General features: G+C 48.4%; 2 protein-coding genes across 3 annotated transcripts in view; both read right to left on the reverse strand.

Moving 5' to 3' along the window:
* Positions 1–7,059, reverse strand: part of GPN2 (GPN-loop GTPase 2) — a 15,831-nt gene extending 8,772 nt beyond the window's left edge. The window contains exons 1-4 of one of the 2 annotated variants that reach the window (XM_035308294.3): positions 6,440–7,059; positions 5,720–5,876; positions 3,756–3,916; positions 2,283–2,413 (exon numbers count right to left, since the gene is read on the reverse strand). In XM_035308294.3, coding sequence (XP_035164185.3) covers positions 2,283–2,413; positions 3,756–3,916; positions 5,720–5,876; positions 6,440–6,850 — 860 coding nt within the window. In that variant the 5' untranslated portion in view covers positions 6,851–7,059. Of the gene's footprint in view, positions 1–2,282; positions 2,414–3,755; positions 3,917–5,719; positions 5,907–6,439 lie in introns of both variants that reach the window. The other variant, XM_035308293.3, reaches the window with a different exon arrangement.
* Positions 7,060–7,546: 487 nt separating this feature from the next.
* On the reverse strand, positions 7,547–16,029 carry GPATCH3 (G-patch domain containing 3). Its single transcript, XM_009000716.5, has 7 exons — positions 15,559–16,029; positions 12,341–12,765; positions 10,853–11,027; positions 10,301–10,360; positions 9,604–9,725; positions 9,345–9,472; positions 7,547–8,304 (listed from the first exon to the last, which is right to left on the reverse strand). The coding sequence occupies exons 1-7, from the start codon at positions 16,007–16,009 to the stop codon at positions 8,115–8,117; spliced, it is 1,551 nt and encodes a 516-aa protein (XP_008998964.1). The 5' UTR covers positions 16,010–16,029; the 3' UTR covers positions 7,547–8,114.
* Between the last annotated feature and the right edge of the window lie 1,912 nt (positions 16,030–17,941).

Consider the following 17,941-nt stretch of genomic DNA (forward strand, 5'->3'; position numbering starts at 1 on the left):
AGCTGTGATTGCGCCATTGCACTCCAGCCTGGGCAACAGAGTGAGACTCTCAAAAAATAAACGGCTGGGCACGGTGGCTCAGGCCTGTAATCCCAGCATTTTGGGAGGCCAAGGTGGGAGGGTCACGAAGTCAGGAGATCAAGACCATCTTGGCCAACATGGTGAAACCCTGTCTCTACTAAAAATACAACTGGCTGGGCATGGTGGTGTGTGCCTGTAGTCCCAGCTACTTGGGAGGCTGAGGCAGGAGAATCGCTTGAACCTGGGAGGTGGAGATTGCAGTGAACCAAGATTTTGCCACTAAATATAAATTGCCCCTCCCAGCTGGGCGCGATGGCTCACGTCTGCAATTCCAGCACTTTGGAGGCTGAGGTGGGAGGATAACGAGCCCAAGAGTTCAAGTTCGCATTAAGCTATGATTGCATCACTGCACTCCAGCCTGGGCAAAGAAGCAAGACCCTGCCTCTAGAAAATAAATATAAAAATTGCAGGCTGGGCGTGGTGGCTCATGCCTGTAATCCCAGCACTTTGGGACAATGAGGGAGGCAGATCACCTGAGATCAAGAGTTGGAGACCAGCCTGGACAACATGGGGAAACCCCGTCTCTACTAAAAATACAAAAAATTAGCTGGGTGTGGTGGTGGGTGCCTATAATCCTAGCTACTTGGGTGGCTGAGGCAGGAGAACTGCTTGAACCTGGGAGGTAGAGGTTGTAGTGAGCTGAGAATGCACCACTGCACTCCATCCTGGGCGACAAGAACAAGACTTGTCTCAGAAAAAAAAAAAAATTGCTCCTCCCCTCTTTTGCTGATCGCATGCAGTCCAATTGGCCCACGTTAACTGTAGGTGTGAGGCAGCTCCTTAGTGCCTTCATCAGGGACTGTACACTCTACTGTCATCGTTTATAACTCGTTCCTCCAACCCCTACCCCGTGAGCTGTTTCCTACATATGACTTGACATAGATCAGTAAGTGTTGGCTGGAATTATTTTCCTGTACACCAAAGGCTCTGCGTCCCTCTTGTCTCCAGCATCCTGTGTAAATGCTGAATCTGTGAGAGCATCAGCCTAGAAAGGCTGGACTTTCCTATCCTGCTTCACGCGTAGCCTCTGTGACCTGATGGACACCTACCCATGACCTTGGCTCCAGCTGCACTAACCCAGCTCCAAAGTCTAGCTGCTTCTTTGACAGCTCTGGATGTCCCATGGACCCCTAAACACAGCACATCTGCCAGCTCCCGTCCCTTTCATCCATGTGACAAACCTGCTCCTTTCTCCTTTTCCTGCCTCAGTGATTAGATCCACCTGCCCACTGTCTAAGCCAGAGATTTGGGAAGCTAAATCTGCTCCAGCACCATCTATCCCATTTAGTCACTGACTGTTATAGTCTATCTCCTTAGTATTTTTCCAATCCATACCTGTCTATTCTCACTACAAATCTTTCAATCCTTCTCACCTAGCAAAACTGTAAAACTCTTCTGCCCCCAATCACATCCCTTCAATGCATTTTCCACAATTGCAAGAGCTTTTCTAAAACATACATCTGATCATGTCACATCATGTTCAACAATACTGGCTCCCAATGCCCACTAATGGACTGAAGTCCATATTCCTTAGTAGGAGACTCAGGCCCCTCCCTCGGCAGCCCTGCTTGCACCCCTGCAACGTCCTTTCCTGTTCGCATGCAACATACCAGGCAACTGGACCTCCTGCATCTCTCTCAAATGACCAATCACCTTTCATATCTGGGCCTCTGTATTTGTTGCTCCTATTGATCAATATCCTCCCTTGTCCTTAGTACAACCAACTCTGAAGGCAAGGAACCACCTTTGCACATGAGAGACAGTCATCAGGAAGCCCAATTGATCAAACCCAATGAAATCAGTCATCCACAGGCAGGCGTGGTGGCTCACACTTTGGGAGGCAGAGGTGGGTGGGTCACCTGAGGTCAGGAGTTTGAGAGCAGCCTGGCCAACATAGTGAAACCTCATCTCTCCTAAAAATATAAAAATTAGCTGGGCATGGTGGCGCACGCCTGTAATCTTAGCTACTCGAGAGGCTGAGGCAGGAGAATTGCTTGAACCTGGGAGGCGGAGGTTGCAGTGAGCTGAGATTGTACCACTGCACTCTGGCCTGGGGGACAAGAGTGAAACTCCCTCTCAAAAAAAAAAAAAAGGAAAAAAGAAATCAGTCATCCACAGGGATGATGACTGCACCTCCTGTGGCCATTCCTGAGCCCCATGTCTCACCCTCTCCGCTATAGCCAGGAAGATGGCAAGGATACGAAGAGAAATGGAAGTCAGCTCCCATTGCAGCAGACATCATGGCCTCCAGGCTTCGCTGCTCTTGGGCTCCAAAACAGTATCCATTGGCTTTATCCACAGCCTGCAGGACTCGCTGGATGCTCTCCTTGTCCTGAGCAGGAAGGAGAGAAACAGATCTGTGAGTGAAACAGAAGTGTGTAAAACTGCTTGCAATCTCTAAATATACCTTCCTCTATCTTGCCTCTGCACATGTAGCTTCCTTGGCCTGGAGTAGTTCTACATGTTCCCAGAGGCTGGATAAACCCCATTTTTTCTGACCACCACTCACTCAGATTAGAACAAATAAGCCCCTCTAAGCACACCCATCGTCCCCTGGGTTTATACCTATGGCACCGGGTATCCCTACCATGTAATAAATGCCTATTAACTCACCTGCCTCCTCTACCTGACTAAGCACCCCTTAGGGCCAGGGAATGTTGTAGTATTCCCCATGCCTGGCACAATACTTCTCTTAAGTAGACATTCAATAAATATGTATGCTTAAATATATAACTGGGCTGCGTGTGGTAGCACCTGTAATCCCAGCACTTTGGGAGACCAAGGTGGGTGGATCACTTGAGGTCAGGACTTCAAGACCAGCCTGGTCAACATGGTGAAACCCCGTCTCTACTAAAAACACAAAAATTAGCCGGGTGTGGTGGCACGTGCCTGTAGTCCCAGCTATTTGGGAGGCTGAGGCAAGAGAATTACTTGAACTCAGGAGGCGGAGGTTGCAGTGCGCTGAGATTGCACCACTGCACTCCAGCCTGGGTGACAGAGTGAGACTCTGTCACACACACACACAAAACTTTTCCTCATCCACATACAGTGATAAGAACAGTCTATATATAACATGGTGAAAAGGACAGAGCAAAATTATGTATGTGTAGTCCTTAGCACAGTGCCCAGCACAGAAAGCCATAAATAGGTAACTGTTATGATTAATATTATAGAGTTCACCTCCTCATATCAGAAAAGTGTGGCATTAGAAAGGGAAGAGACAAGTTAGCTCAAGTCTATCCACTGCAGAAAGGAATCTAACATGCACCTGGATCTCCCAGGTTATTGCTGCAGGGTGGATGAAGGTGAGAGGCACAGCGGTTGGGTACCATTTTGCAAAGTCAACAGGCAGCTGCCCAGTTGAATGGGCTTAAGAGACTTGTCCCTGGTCCTGGTCAAGTTTCTTGCTGATGACTTTCTAAACTCGCCCATTTTCACACTGAGGAGGGAACATGTGAAGAGAGGATCCAGCAACACAGAATAGACAGGGCAAAAGTTTGTCCACTCTCTTTACTGGAATTCTGCCCCTATAGCAGCCCCTGGTCCTATAACTAAGGCTACTTGGTGACAGTCTGACTCAGGGCAAAGACCACTGTTTAAGCCCTCAAAGCTTCCTGTGCCCTTGGCTTGGTGAATCCCAAGCACTGTCAGATTCCTGTCTTAGCCTCCAGTACCTGGATGTTCAGAGGGATAAAGGAGACCAGGCTATAGTCTTCGATGAGCTGCACTAGCTTCTCATTGAGCTGGCGGTAGTGACAGAAGAAAGGGTCAGAAGCCAGATGGTCAAGAAGGTAGGAGAGATCCAGAACCTCTGTGTAGTAGTCCAGGTTGAAGGCTAAAGAGAGAAACCAGTGTTCAGGAACAACTAGTATCAGGATAAAGACCTGAAGACGAGGTTCGTTTTTCTTCTTTTCCTTTGTCTTCATGCACCCAAATATTTGTTGACAGAGTAAAATGAAGTTACTAAGAAAAAAGGCATTTGGCTTTACCTGCTGGCTCTACTATTTTATAGCTATACAGACAGGTACCCACTTCATAGGACTCTTGTGAAGATTAAATGCTATAAACCCCAGTGTCTGGTACAGAGAAGTGCTTGATCAACACTTGCAAATAGGCTGGGCGCAGTGGCTCACGCCTGTAATCCCAGCATTTTGTGAGGCCAAGGCAGGTGGATCACCTGAGGTCAGGAGTTCAAGCCCAGCCTGGCCAACATGGTGAAACCCCATCTTTACTAAAAACATATAAATTAGCCAGGCATTGTGGTGGGAGCCTGTAATCCCAGCTACTTAGGAGGCTGAGGCAGGAGAATCGCTTGAGCCTGAGAGGCGGAGGTTGCAGTGAACCAAGATCACGCCATTGCACTCCAGCCCAGGTGACAGTACAAGATACCATCTACACCATCTCAAAATTAAAATAAAATAAAATATAAAAAATAAAATAAAGGAATAAAAATTAAAGATTAAAAAAAGAAAAAATAAAATATAAAATCAAATAAATAAAAATAAGGCCTACATGATGCTGAGGTCTCTGATTCAGTTTTATAAATCTTTTCCCACTAAAAGAAGTAAGGTGGAACTCCCTCTAGTGGCCTGTTTCTGCCCAGAAAACTTAAGTATCTGGGCTCCTTGGCAGGTCTATCCTAAAGTGAGCTGAGGACTCTATATTACTCTATGTCCAGACTAGAAGCTAGCAGCCCTCCCTGGACAAGTTCCTGACACCTCCCTTTCCCAACAACCTCCCCGCTGCTCATGTGCTGGCCATTTTATCTGTCTTCTCTAGATTCCTTTGTGGCTAAAGATGCTATTTAGAGAATGATGTCCCCAGTTCAGGAGAGTACTAATTTGTCAAGAAAAAAATGCTGGCCACTGGGACTCTAGCCAATTCTCCTGTCTCGTACCAGCCTGCTTCTACCTCAGTCTTCCCTATTTTGTCCCTGGCCTCCCACCCCTTCTCTGTCTCTCTGCCAGGTGAGAATATAGCCTCCTTCTGTGAGGACAGAAGGCGGCTATCTAGGAGCCAGGAAGCAGGCTCTCACCAGACACCAGATCTGCTTGTGTCTTGGTCTTGGACTTACCAGCCTCCATAACTGTGAGAAATAAATATTTATTGGTTAGGCCATCTGGTCTATGGTATTTTTGTGACAGCAGCACAAACTAACTAAGACAAGGCCTTTACCCCTACTGGTTCCTCTGCATAGAACAGTCTTCCCTTGGCCAGCTCCTTCTCACCATTCCAGTCTCAGCTCAGATGCCACTGCCTCAGAGCAGTAGTGAGAAACTGAGGTCCAAACAGATGAACTGATTTACTCAGATCACATGGTAATTCAGTGACAGAGCCAGAATTTAAACTCATGCCTGTTTTACTCCAAAGCTCACTCACCTCACTCCCAAATAGTCACTGTCATATCACTTTAGTTCCTATGTAACACCTAACACCATATGTAGCTCTCTCTTCTCCAAAATCTACAACAGTACCTAGCACAGAGTGGCACAAAATAAATGGGTAAGAGTCTGAACCTGCCTATGGTTACAATCACCAGGTCATGCAAGGCACTAGAGGCAGCTACCTTCAGCTGAGATGTCTGCTTCATTCTAGCCCAGCTGCTGCCCTGCTCTTTGCCTGGAACAGGAGCTCTTACCCAGCTTCCCATAATGCTCAATGAGGTCCATCTTGGATAGGAGGTTGACATGGGGCAGCTCCACGTGCAGCATGGTGGCTAGGGAGGTACACAGTACTGAAATGAACTTGGCAGGGTCTGTGCAGTAGTGAGAATCCACGAGGTGGACAGCAGTCAGCTGGGATGGAAGAGACAGGGTGAGAGTGGCCTAGAGAAGCAGGGATCAACAGTCCCTCATCAAAATGAGAGCTTGAGGAAAAGTCTAAGCTTTTCCTATTAGTCTCCTCCTGCCTCTGTTTCATTCTAATAACTACACTGGTTTCCTTCTCCCAGAAAATAGGAAGCATTTTTTTTTCATACAAGATGTCTTGCACTGAGCCTCCCAGTGGGCAAGATGTTTAAATCCCACGGTATCTGATTCCACTCTTTCATTTACTTTTGCTCACAAACTTAAAACAATCTCCATGCCACTATCTACATTAACCCCTTCCATACTTCAAAAATCGCCAAGTTGGCTGCTAACACATCCATTTTACACGTGAGGAAACTAAGGTTCAGAGTGATGAACAGACTTACCCAGACCACACTGAGTCAGTAGTAGAGCCAGATTTTGGACTCAAGCCTGTTTTACTCCAAAGCAACTCAGCCCCTCCCTCCCTGTGTGACATGGGGGCGTGGCATCTTTCCTCCCTGTCCCAGTTCCTCCATCTGCAAAATGGCCCTCCCCGCCCTGAGACGCACCCTGAGATCCCACTGAGCCATTTGGGAAAAGATGCTGCGCAGGGCGCCGTGATGCGTGCATAGCTCCACCTGGCCTGGGCAGTCGAAGAGGAAGTAGTGGCCGCGGAGGGGGTCGAGCTTGGCACGCAGCCAGTCTAGGTTGGCTTCCAGGTACTCCATGCAGTAGAGCAGGCCACCATTGGGCCCCAGCCGCAGCGCGTCCATCACGTCGCCCAGCCCCACCAGCTCGCCCACGTCCACGGCGCACTCGTACGGCAGCCCTTCGTTGGCTGGGTCCAGGTTCACCACTGCCACGCGCCGGCCCAGCGCGCGCAGGAACTCACTCATGCCCAGGCAGTACGTGGTCTTCCCCGAGCCCGGAGGGCCGATCACCGCTTGCCCAAAGGCCGTGGTCGGAGCGGCCCCTGCCATGGGCGGCCCGCAGCAGGTCAGCTCAGAGGGAAAACGGGGCAGGCAGCCGTGCAGGAAACCAGACTGAAGGCAAAGGACCCAGGACGTATGCCTCCTTCGCGGCCAACTTCACTGGCCTCAGACGGAACAGCTGGGACCGCGTAGCGCAAGGGAAACTAACGGAGCTGGTACTAACTAGACCAACTCGACTTCCGGACGGGGTCGGAAACGGCGGGCCAAGGAGAGGAAGTCCCGCCCTCAGAGTGGAGACGCAGCTCGACGCCAAGGGGCGTGGCGGCGCAACCGCACTTCTCTGGTGGGGAGTGGGTCGAGTGTGGGGTCTTCGAGCGGAAATCTCTCGGCGTTTCCCTGACTTTTATTTTATTTTTTGGAGACGGAGTTTCGTTCTTGTTACCCAGGCTGGAGTGCAATGGCGCGATCTCGGCTCACCGCAACCTCCGCCTCCTGCGTTCAAGCAATTCTCCTGCCTCAGCCGCCCGAGTAGCTGGGACTACAGGCGCGCGCCACCATGCCCAGCTAATTTTTGTATATTTAGTAGAGACGGGGTTTCACCTGGTTTGACCAGGATGGTCTCGATCTCTTGACCTCGTGATCCACCCGCCTCGGCCTCCCAAAGTGCTGGGATTAGAGGCGTGAGCCACCGCGCCCGACCCTCCCTGACCTTTCTTGAGACTCGAATTAGAAGAGAAAGGGAGATCCAGTAGTAAACGTCTTTATTCTTCCATGACCTCGCACACCTGGGCCACCCCCCCTCCCCCCCCCGCCCACGGACTCTCCGCTGCAGTTCCACCAGGTGAAGAGTAGAGTGTAGGGCCCGCCCAAGGCCGGCTCTTCGAAGCACCACAAATCCTCTCCTCGCACAGGTCCCTTTCCCCTTCTTTCTGGCCTTCGTGGTGACACCTTCAGAGTCCCCAAGGAAGGCTGTCTGATAGCCTCACTCAAAACAGTTTTCAAGGTTTGCAAGAGGCAAAGGGCAAGCCCAGAGACTAGGGTAGAGACCAAAGACAAGTAGTCATTACTCCTATCCGATGGGAGTGGAGGGGTTTTTTTGTAAAAATGCCCCTGAGGTAGAGAACTGGCAGGCAAGCTCAGAGCAAAGCACCCTGAACCAGCCATGAAAACTGGTTCCCAGACTCCTTTCTGCTTCAGTGGTAGATAAGGCCGAGGCGGAGGGTTCTCATCACGTAGCTATGAGTGATTCTGACCAAGAAAGCCCCCAACCCCGTGAATCAGGCAATGAGGGGTTGTCTGAAGCACAACTGTCTCAAGCACTGGAACCCCTCACAAAGGCCATGTCTCTCCGAAACTTCATGCTAGTGGGTGGCTGGCGGCGGAGCAGTGACTCTGTCTGGTCCTGGGGCAGAGGCTCATCATAGATGGTGGAGATGAGTCCCAAGCCATTTCCACGGGGCCTCTTCAGTTGCCCAAATGGCTGTAGCTTCTCTCCATGGTACCTGGATAAAAACAGGCTCTCAATGAGAAGGCTGCTCTTAAACTCCAGTAAAGGGGTTGGGAAAGGACGGGAAAATAGCTACTACATATCTGGTTTTTCCAAAGACAGAGGTTTTAAATCTGGTTCTTTGCTCTCCAGCTCTCTTATCTATCCATTGACAAAAGTGCCAGCAAGAAGGGGCCTCAGATAAAATTTTCCTTCTGTCACTACAGACTTCCTAGCAATCATCAAGTCCAAACTCCTCCAACAAAAGGTATGAATGCTCTTGTTAAGCCTTAAAGTCTTTTTCTTTTTTTAAATTTGTTTTAGCAGGGTTTCTCCATATTGGTCAGGCTGGTCTTGAACTCCCGACCTCTGCTGATCTGCCTGCCTTGGCCTCCCAAAGTGCTGGAATTACAAGCATGAGCCACCGTGCCCAGCCAGGTCTAAGTTTTTTTTTTTTTTTTTTGGATGCTTCATATTTTATTTCTTCTCTGCCCTCCCATCCCACCCTTGGTGCATTTCTGAGCACATGACCATAAGTCAATTTTGAGAGAGGAGCAGAATTCTTGTCTAAAGAGTAACCGAAGGGGATGAGCTGCAAGGATAGCATAACTGTTATGCAGGAACAGAAGCTTGCATGGTGGCTCACGACTGTAATCTTAGCACTTTGGGAGGCAGAGTTGGGCAGATCGCCTGAGGTTGGGAGTTCGAAACCAGCCTGACCAACATGGTGAAATCTTGTCTCTACTAAAAAGAAAAACGTTAGCCAGGCATGGTGGCTACACCTATAATCCCAGATACTCAGGAGGCTGAGGCAGAATTGCTTGAACCTAGGAGGCGGAGGTTGCAGTGAGCTGAGATTGCACCACTGCACTCCAGTCTGGACAACAGAGCGAGACTCTGTCTCAAAAAAAAAAAAGTGTCAGATCTACTTTTTAAATTTTATTTATTTATTGAAATAATAGTACCCAGCACCCATGCCAAAACCAGTGGGAAGAGGGAAACCAGGCCATAGCTGAAAGGCTTGGGCTCCCAGGGAAGTCCCTCGGCCACACTTACCCCAATCCACGCTTGCATCTGGGGTGCTGGCCATCACCATCCAGGGCCTCAGGTACCCCTGAGCACCTGCTGCCCAGGCCCTGGCCCTCGGCCCAGCCCTGCCGCTCCATCACCTTCCGCCCGATGCCCTGCCGAGTGAAGGGATAAGACTCAAGAAATGGGGCTCCTGCTGGGAGCAGGGGGAATACAGATGGGAGAAGGAATGAAAGTAGAGAAGGAAAATAGTGGGGTCCATGGGGTGGGCACAGTGCTCACTCACCTTGGTGTGGCGCTCAAAGGTGCCCATCTGGCGTTGGATCACAGAGCCATCTTCCTGCCCATCTCGGAGTCTCTGTTCCAGGCGCATTTGGACAGAGTCTCGGGCATCCTTGTCTCCACCATCTGAGGAACCAGAGATGTTTATGAAAGCGTCCCTCTCAGAAGGAGGGGGAAGAATCAGGTTTCTAGGACCCCCTGATAAGATTGACTTATTCATTTTAATGGTGTGTTATCTCTCTCATTTAACTAGGAGCTCCCCAAAAGTAGGAACCATGGCTCTCCCAATATACAGATGAGAAGATTGTGGTGCAGAAAAGTAACAGAGCCAACGAATGACAGAGATGATTAGAACCCAGGTCTTCTTCCCTCACCCACGTGGCTATTTCCCCCACCCAGGTCATTTTCTCTTCTAAAATCTAAACCCTTACTAGAGCCTGAGCTCCTGACCATCCCACCTACTAGAACCTGACCATCGGACCCAGAGCTCCTAAGGACTATCAGTCCCTCCTCCTCCTCCAAGAAAGGAAGAAGGCTCTGTTCAAAACTAGCACTTAATGTACATAACCAAAGATGTTTTAAGAGGAACCCTCTCAGTGGGAATGGTCCCTTGTTTCAGCCTTTGCTAGCTCTGACAAAGTGTCACTGCAAGGCCAGGACACCTGTTTCACCTCCCAGTGTTGCCATTCCTTGCCCAGTACCTCTGTCATAGTACACACTCATGTCCACATCCCAGTCATCGGCTGTCTGTTCATCAAAATCTGTAGGGATATAAAAGCATCCAACAGAGTGCATTAAGGACTCTCAGTTCTATTCAGAGTTAAACCTAGACTTAGACACAAACTTAGGGCATTTGTTTGTTTTACAGAAGGTCTCACTCTGTCACCCAGGCTGGAGTAAAGTGGTGTGATCATAGCTCACTGCAGCCTTGAACTCCTGGGCTCAAGTGATCTTCCTGCCTCAGTCTCTTGAGTAGTTGGGACTATAAGCATGAGCCACTGCACCCAGCTTGTTTGTATTTTAAAATCCTTCCTCTGGGAGGGTTATTCAGAATTGGAGGGGGCGCATTTTCTCTCCATCTCACTGATTCCCCCTCTTCAAAAGGATAATTGGTCTCTCATATACAATAAAGGTCAGCCTGTTCCCTAGCCTTTTGTTTGGGCTCACCACTAGGGAATCTACCGTATGGAACAGAGAACCCCAAGAGAAGGCAGCAGGGGTCACTCCTGCCTTTGCCCAGGTACCAGCATTACCTCCTCCTTCCTCCTGCCAGAACTGGGCATCGGTATAGAACACCAGGCCAGAGCCACCCTTCTCCCACTTTAGCTCAATCTCCTCCTCAAAGAGCCGCTCAGTGGTCCGCTCCTGCCCGGTCACGTCCTCATGCAGTGCTTCATGCCGTTCCCATTCCTCACCCCGGTCATCATCCTAAAAGGCAGGGAGGGAAGCTGAGGGCACAGGAGGCATGTGAGGCTGGCCTTAGCTCCAGTCCTTCAAATTTCTCCAACAGCAGCACATATTTGGCTGTTGACCAGCATGTCTCCATCTTCTGATAATTCTCAACATAGTTTGCTCCAGTCTCCACAAGCCCAACTCACCTCTGTGCTTTTGGCCATGTCTTTCCCCTACCTAAAATACCCACTTTCCTCTCCCACATCCTGTTCTTCTCCACTTGGTTAAATCCTCCTTGTCCCTCGAGTCCTACAGCCTACATGAAGGCCCCGACGCGTAGGCCCACAGCTCTCTCACCAGTCTCTGAACTCTCAGTACTAATCAGTACACACTGTTTAGGCCTTTTTATGTGACGTCACAAAGAACGGACAAGAACGCTTACTGTCTCCGTAAGGCCCTTACTGTGTGTCAGTAATAGCTGAGCTCCGTTAATTAATCACAACCACCCTGTGAGATAAGTACCATTATTCTCATTCTACAGATGACAAAACCTGGATTCAGAGGACTAAAAAGTTATTTGTCCAAAAGAGGACACTGAGGGAGCAGCAAGCCAGCAATGCAAACCCAGGTGGCCACACTGTGCAGTGTCTCCAGATGCTGGTTCTTTCTCTTCGGGGAGATTTTAGGCTCTCTGAGGACAGGAAATGCGTCTTAGAATGCCTTTGGAATCCTACACTAGCCCTTGACTTGACTGGACTTGTGGAATGATAGAATGACTCCTGGCTTGAAACGCTGCAGGCCCTCAGGCGCTGAAGAAAAGTCAGAATGTGAAGTCAGGAGTTCGAGACCAGCCTGGCCAACATGGTGAAACCCTGCCTCTACTAAGAATACAAAAATTAGCCAGGTGTGGTGGTATATGCCTGTAATCCCAGCTACTGGGGAGGCTGAGGCAGGAAAATTGCTTGAACTTGGGAGGCAGAGGTTGCAGTGAGCCAAGATCGCACCATTGCACTCCAGCCTGGGCGACAGAGCAAAACTCCGTCTCAAAAAGAGAAGAAAAGTAAAAATGAATAAAAAGGAACTTTCCTTATATCCCTTCCAAGGGAATGAAAAATAAGACCCATCTACAAATCTTCTGGTAAAAGCTCTGGACCATCTCCATAAAGAAATACAGATACACACATGCAAATGCAGTTTTACATTCCTTGTGAGAGAGTTCTCAGACTCCTTGGAACCCTCCTGAGGACCCAGGTTGAGAACTCTTGTAATAGACAACTGAAGAGTGGTATCATTAATGCCTTTGGCCTCTTTCAGTTGCCAGCAAGGACAGAGTAGCACACTGTACTCACATCATCTGAGTGAGACTCTTCTTCCTCTTCCTTCCTTGCTTCTTCCTCAGGTTCTTCACAGGGGCTAGCTGGTATATCTGCCAGGCAGGTTCCCTGGGGTATTTCCTCACCCTCTGCTGTATACACAAACTCTTCATGCTTCACAGTCTCTGAGTCCTCATACTCAAAAGGCACATTGCCGTAGCGCCGAGAAGAACCTGTCTTGGGGAACTGGAGCTGCAGCTGGGTGATGATCCGAGGGGGTAGACGGCAGGCCCGGATTAACTCCAGAAAGACCCGCAGGGGAGTCCCCACGTTCCCATTGGGCATCAGCACTGGTGGGTTCAGCTCTGGCAGTTGCTTCAGGTCAGCCAGGGTGAAGGCTTCATTCTCAGCCTTCCGACTCTGCATTTCCTTCCGGGTCTTGAAAGGAAAGGAGCTCAAAGCTTGGGAAAGAGGGAGAAGAATGGATCTTGAAACCCAGAAGCCTCCAATAACACTTGAGCCAGAAATCAATTGAGCCAATGTTTAAAGATGTTAGCCTTTCCCTACTAAGCAGATTTAGACAAAATAAAAATAAATAAATCCAGGCTGGCACAGTGGCTCACATTTCTAATCCCAGCACTTTGGGAAGCTGAGGCACAAAGATTGCTTGAGCTGAGGAGTTTGAGACCAGCCTAGGAAACATGGAGAGACCCTTATCTCTCCAAAAAATAAAAAAATTGGCACCCTGTGATCCCATCTCCTTGGGAGGCTGAGGCAAGAGGACTGCTTGAGCCTGGGAGGTGAGGCTGGAGTGAGTTGAGATTGCACCACTGCACTCTATCTTGGGCAACAGAGTTCTCTGTCTCAAACATAAATAAATAATAAATCCATTAGCCTAGTGCTGTTCCTCTCTTTCAAATTTCCCCAGGTCTCTTCATCTCTCCCCAAGCAGATCTACAGAACTACCTAGTAGCTTCATGTCATTTCTCATCACCTTGGCTGGGCAGACAAGTTTCTTCCAGCTCTGGCTCCTGATGACCCGTTTTTTCTTTGAGACAGAGTCTCACTGTCACCTAGACTGGAGTATGCAGTGGTGCATCTCAGCTCACTGCAACCTCCACGTCCCAGGTTCAAGTGATTCCCGTGCTTCAGCCTCCCAAATAGCTGGGATTACAGGCATGTGTCACCATGCCCAGCTGAGTTTTGTATTTCTAGTAGAGACAGGGTTACACTATGTTGTCCAGGCTGGTCTTGGCCTCAAGCAATCCAACCGTGACTAATTACCTTTTGATTCTCAATTGGCACCAACTCCCACCTCCTGTATGTCTTCATACAATGTGATCCAGGCATACCAAACAATTTTTTCTCTTTTTTCTTCTAATTTCTTTCTATTCTTCCTTCTCCTCTTCTTCTTCTTCTTTTTTTTTTTTTTTTGAGAGATGGTCTTGTTCTGTCACCCTGGCTGGAGTACAGTGGCATGATCTTGACTCACTGCCACCTCCACCTCCACCTCCTGGGCTCAAGCGATCCCCCCACCTCAACCTCCCAAGTACTGGGACTACAGGCACATGCCACCACAACTGGCTAATTTTTTGTATTTTTGGTAGAGATGGGGTTTCACCATGTTGTCCAGGCTGGTCTTGAACTTCTGAGCTCAAGAGATCCGCCTACCTGGGCCTCCCAAAGTGCTGAGATTACAGGCAGGAGCCAATGCACTCAGCCCACACTGAACAATTTAATATTCCCTGAAAGTTTAATGGGCTTTCAAAATGCCATTTACCTTGAAACTCAGAAACGCCATTCTCTATGAACTCCTATTTATTTTTCAAGACCCAGATGGAAAGCTACATTTCATGATCCATCTAGGAAGTTAGTTTTGTAATAACCTAACCTAAATTAACCTAACTGACTCCATCTTAGCTGCCAACCTGACAAGCTCTCTGGAGCCTCTCCCTCCCAGGGCATTACTGGGTCATGCTACTGCACTCATTAAAAGTGGTTCACACTGTTCACAGTACCTGTAACCATTGTAACCGCATCCTGCTTGGCAAGTCTATCTGCCATTGTGAATACCTTCCTTGGTAATTGATTGTATGGGAAGTTCGCCCTGCTACACCACTTAGTGATTGTATGGAAATACCCTTAGCAACCAACAATCCTGGGAACCTCCTGCCCCCTGGTTACCAGCCTCCTCCTACTAACTTGCTTTTTCCACTTCTGTAAAATTCTGCTTCAGTTACGCAGCCCCCTCCCCTACCTAAATCAAGGTATAAAAGGAAATCAAGCCAAGAGATTCTGAGCGTTAGCTGACTCTCGGATGCCCGCTAAATAAAGGGCTCATAATTTGAACTCAGAGTGTGGCGTTTCCTTCTAACTCGCTCATTTATTACGGTTTCTCCCTTCTTTGTCATCTCACAGCACTTGGTGATAAACAGTATAGGCTCTGGAACAGAATGCCTAGGTTTGTGGTAGCTCTGACACTGGCTCTGTAACCTCAGGCAAGTCATATACCTTTTGGATCCCTCAGTTTCTTCACCTATAAAATGGAAGTAACAATAGCTCTTATCTCATAGGAATGTTGTGAGGGGTCAATAAGAAAACAAAAAGCTTACAACAATGCCTACTAAATACACAGACAGTGCGGTAGGGGAATGCTAATAATTAGAATGACATCTCTGTGGCAATTACCTTTTTCCAAATCTCTTCCTTTGTGGATTCTGAACACACACTAAATCCAACTGTTCTCTGCAAATCCAGCTAGTCACACTAAGTTTAGCAATATAAGCATTTGTTGAATGTGTGAACTGGGAGGGCTCTGTACTGTCGTATTTCCCCATCAAAGTGATTTCCCATGAAAGTGGGAGCTGTCCAGAGAAAAGAGATTGTCTCTTCATTCGAATCTTACTGAAAGGACTGGGTAGGAAGCACAAAGAGCAGGAGAGAAAGACAGTAAGAGGGTTAGAAACTGGATTTCCTTTTTTCCTTCTGCGTTAGCGCGAAATCAACCCCTTGCATAGAGAAAGGGTCTCAGAAGGGACCTAACAAAATGAAGACTCTTCCGAATAAGCCTCTCCGGGATTTTTTTCTCCCTGCATTGAATTAACTCCCTGCAAGTTGAGCCGGAAGCTCTGTCTAAAATATGACCTAAACTCCTGGAGTCGTAACCAGAGGCCTGACTTATCCTCACCACTCCTCTGAAAAGTGGCCTCTGTTCCAGGCCTGTAGGCCCAGTCTGTTAACTTTCTCACTCTTACCTGATGCCTCTGTAGGAAGCCGAAGTCTGCGGATAAGACAGCGACCCGGTAGCCAAGTCCCGTGAGAATCCAGCCACCGGCGGCCCGAGTACATGCGAAGAAACCTCTGAGCTTGAGCTAATCCCCGTACTGAGATGACGCAGCAGCAGGTGCGGGACTGGACTGGAGTAGAGTCTCGAGAGGAGACACGCCGGGCATCGGTGGCCGAAGTCTGGGCGAGAAGCTGGCCCTCAGCGGCTGGGCAGGTAGGAGTTAGGGCAGAGTCAGGAGCGGCCTGCTGAGGGGCCCGCTCAGGTCGATGCCGGTAGTGGAAACAGAGGAAGCCACCGCCGCGCTCTTCTCGGAACTGGCTAAAGTAGCTCCGTAAATGGGCCGAGCGCAACACGGAGGGGATACTGCTCACTACTAGGTAAACTGTCGTCTCCTCCTCCGCCTCGCCGGGCAACGCCATCTTGGATTGTCACATGATCTGCTGGAAGCAACTCTCGCGAGAACAATGAGAGCAACGCTCCAGCGTCTGCGAGATTGTGAAAATTGTAACTAGTCCGTTGGGGTTGGGGTTGTAGAACCTGGAGCTGGAAGATCTGAAGTCGTCCGTGTTCCTTTCCCACAGAGGGAAACCGGGGATGATGGAAAAACTCACCTGGAAAATGGGGTTATAGAGTTCTTTCATAAAGCGCTCATGAAGACCAACTAAGAAGCCTGCGGCAGGGGTTGTTTTTGTGATACTTAGTTGTGGATCTTGCACACCTAATCTCAGCCTTCCTCCGTTCCGAACATTTTAGTTGTTCTTCCATTTATGTTTCCAAAACGTGTTGATGAACTCCCACAAATCGGTAAGGAAAAGATAACCCAGTAGAAAAACGGGCCACAGGTACTTCACAAGAGAGGAAACAAGCAGGTCTAATTTACAATGAAAGTGCTATAGTTGGCCGGGCGCGGTGGCTCAGGCCTGTAATCCCAGCACTTTGGGAGGCCGAGGCGGGTGGATCACGAGGTCAAGAGATCGAGACCATCTTGGTCAACGTGGTGAAACCCCGTCTCTACTAAAAGTACGAAAAATTAGCTGGGCATAGTGGCGCGTGCCTGTAATCCCAGCTACTCCGGAGGCTGAGGCAGGAGAATTGCCTGAACCCAGGAGGTGGAGGTTGCGGTGAGCCGAGATCGCGCCATTGCACTCCAGCCTGGGTAACAAGAGCGAAACTCTGTCTCAAAAAAAAAAAAAAAAAAAAAAGTGCTATAGTTGCTAAAGGCTTACGTTAAAGAAAAGATGCACAACTCAGTAATAAAGGAAATGCAGCGAGACCCACTTTACATTTACCACGTTGCAAACTTCAAAACCCTCAAGTCAGCCGGGCGCGGTGGCTCACGCCTGTAATCCCAGACATTTGGGAGGCTGAGGTGGGCGGATCACCTGAGGTCGGGAGTTCGAGACCAGCCTGACCAATATGGAGAAACCCCAACTCTACTAAAAATACAAAAAAAAAAAAAAAAAGTTGGGCGTCGTGGTGCACACTTGTAATCCCAGCTACTCGGGAGGCTGAGGCAGGAGAATCGCTTGAACCCGGGAGGCAGAGGTTGCGGTGAGCCAAGATCGTGCCATTGCACTCTAGTCTGGGCAAAAAGAGCGAAACTCAGTCTCAAATAAATAAATAAATAAATAAATAAAATCTCTCCTTACCAAGTCTGGATTTGCTTTTTATTTCACAGTATATATGAATATTCATAGCTACAGTCTTTGGAAGAGCAAAAAACTGGCATTTTGTACTAATAATCTCAAGCAAAGCTAGTCAGAAAACACAGAATTGCTTCATTTATGCAAAGTTCCAGAAATTCTAAAAAATATTCCTAGGACTATGTAAATAAATATGCTTTAAAATCAGAAAGAAAAGCAAATAAATGATTAACAAAATTCAGGGTAGTTGTTACCTTTGGAGCAAAATGATAGCTTTAGAAAGGGACTTTAAAGTTGATGGTAATAATGACCTATGAAACAATAATACAGTTCATTTTACTGTTACTCTTTATACTTCCCACATATTTCATGAATATTATTTTGCTTTACTCAATATTTAAAATGTAAAAATCAGCTGGGCGCGGTGGCTCACGCCTGTAATCCCAGCACTTCGGGAGGCTGAGGCAGGAGAATCACTTGAATCTGGGAGGCAGAGATTGCAGTGAGCCAAGATTATGCTACTGTACTCCAGCCTGGGTGTCAGAGTAAGACTCTGTCTTTTAAAAAAAATTTTTTTCTAATGAGTGGGAAACTGCAGATAGGACAATTATGTCTGGGTTTAAACCCACATCATCTGGATCTTATTTATTTTTTATTTTATTACATACTTGTTGTTGGCCAGGCTGATCTCGATCTCATGGCCTCAAG

The sequence above is a fragment of the Callithrix jacchus genome, chromosome 7 (genome assembly GCF_049354715.1).
Source record: "Callithrix jacchus isolate 240 chromosome 7, calJac240_pri, whole genome shotgun sequence".
NCBI lineage: Eukaryota > Metazoa > Chordata > Mammalia > Primates > Cebidae > Callithrix > Callithrix jacchus.

What these genes read in the sequence shown, in the direction of transcription:
- GPATCH3 (XM_009000716.5), bottom strand. Translation starts at nt 16,009, where the DNA reads ATGGCGTTGCCCGGCGAGGCGGAGGAGGAGACGACAGTTTACCTAGTA. An exon ending in GCTTCCTACAGAGGCATCAG is followed by an intron (nt 12,766 to 15,558) that starts GTAAGAGTGAGA and finishes CTCTTTCCCAAG; the next exon opens with CTTTGAGCTCCTTTCCTTTC. An exon ending in CCTTTGAGCGCCACACCAAG is followed by an intron (nt 9,473 to 9,603) that starts GTGAGTGAGCAC and finishes TTCACTCGGCAG; the next exon opens with GGCATCGGGCGGAAGGTGAT.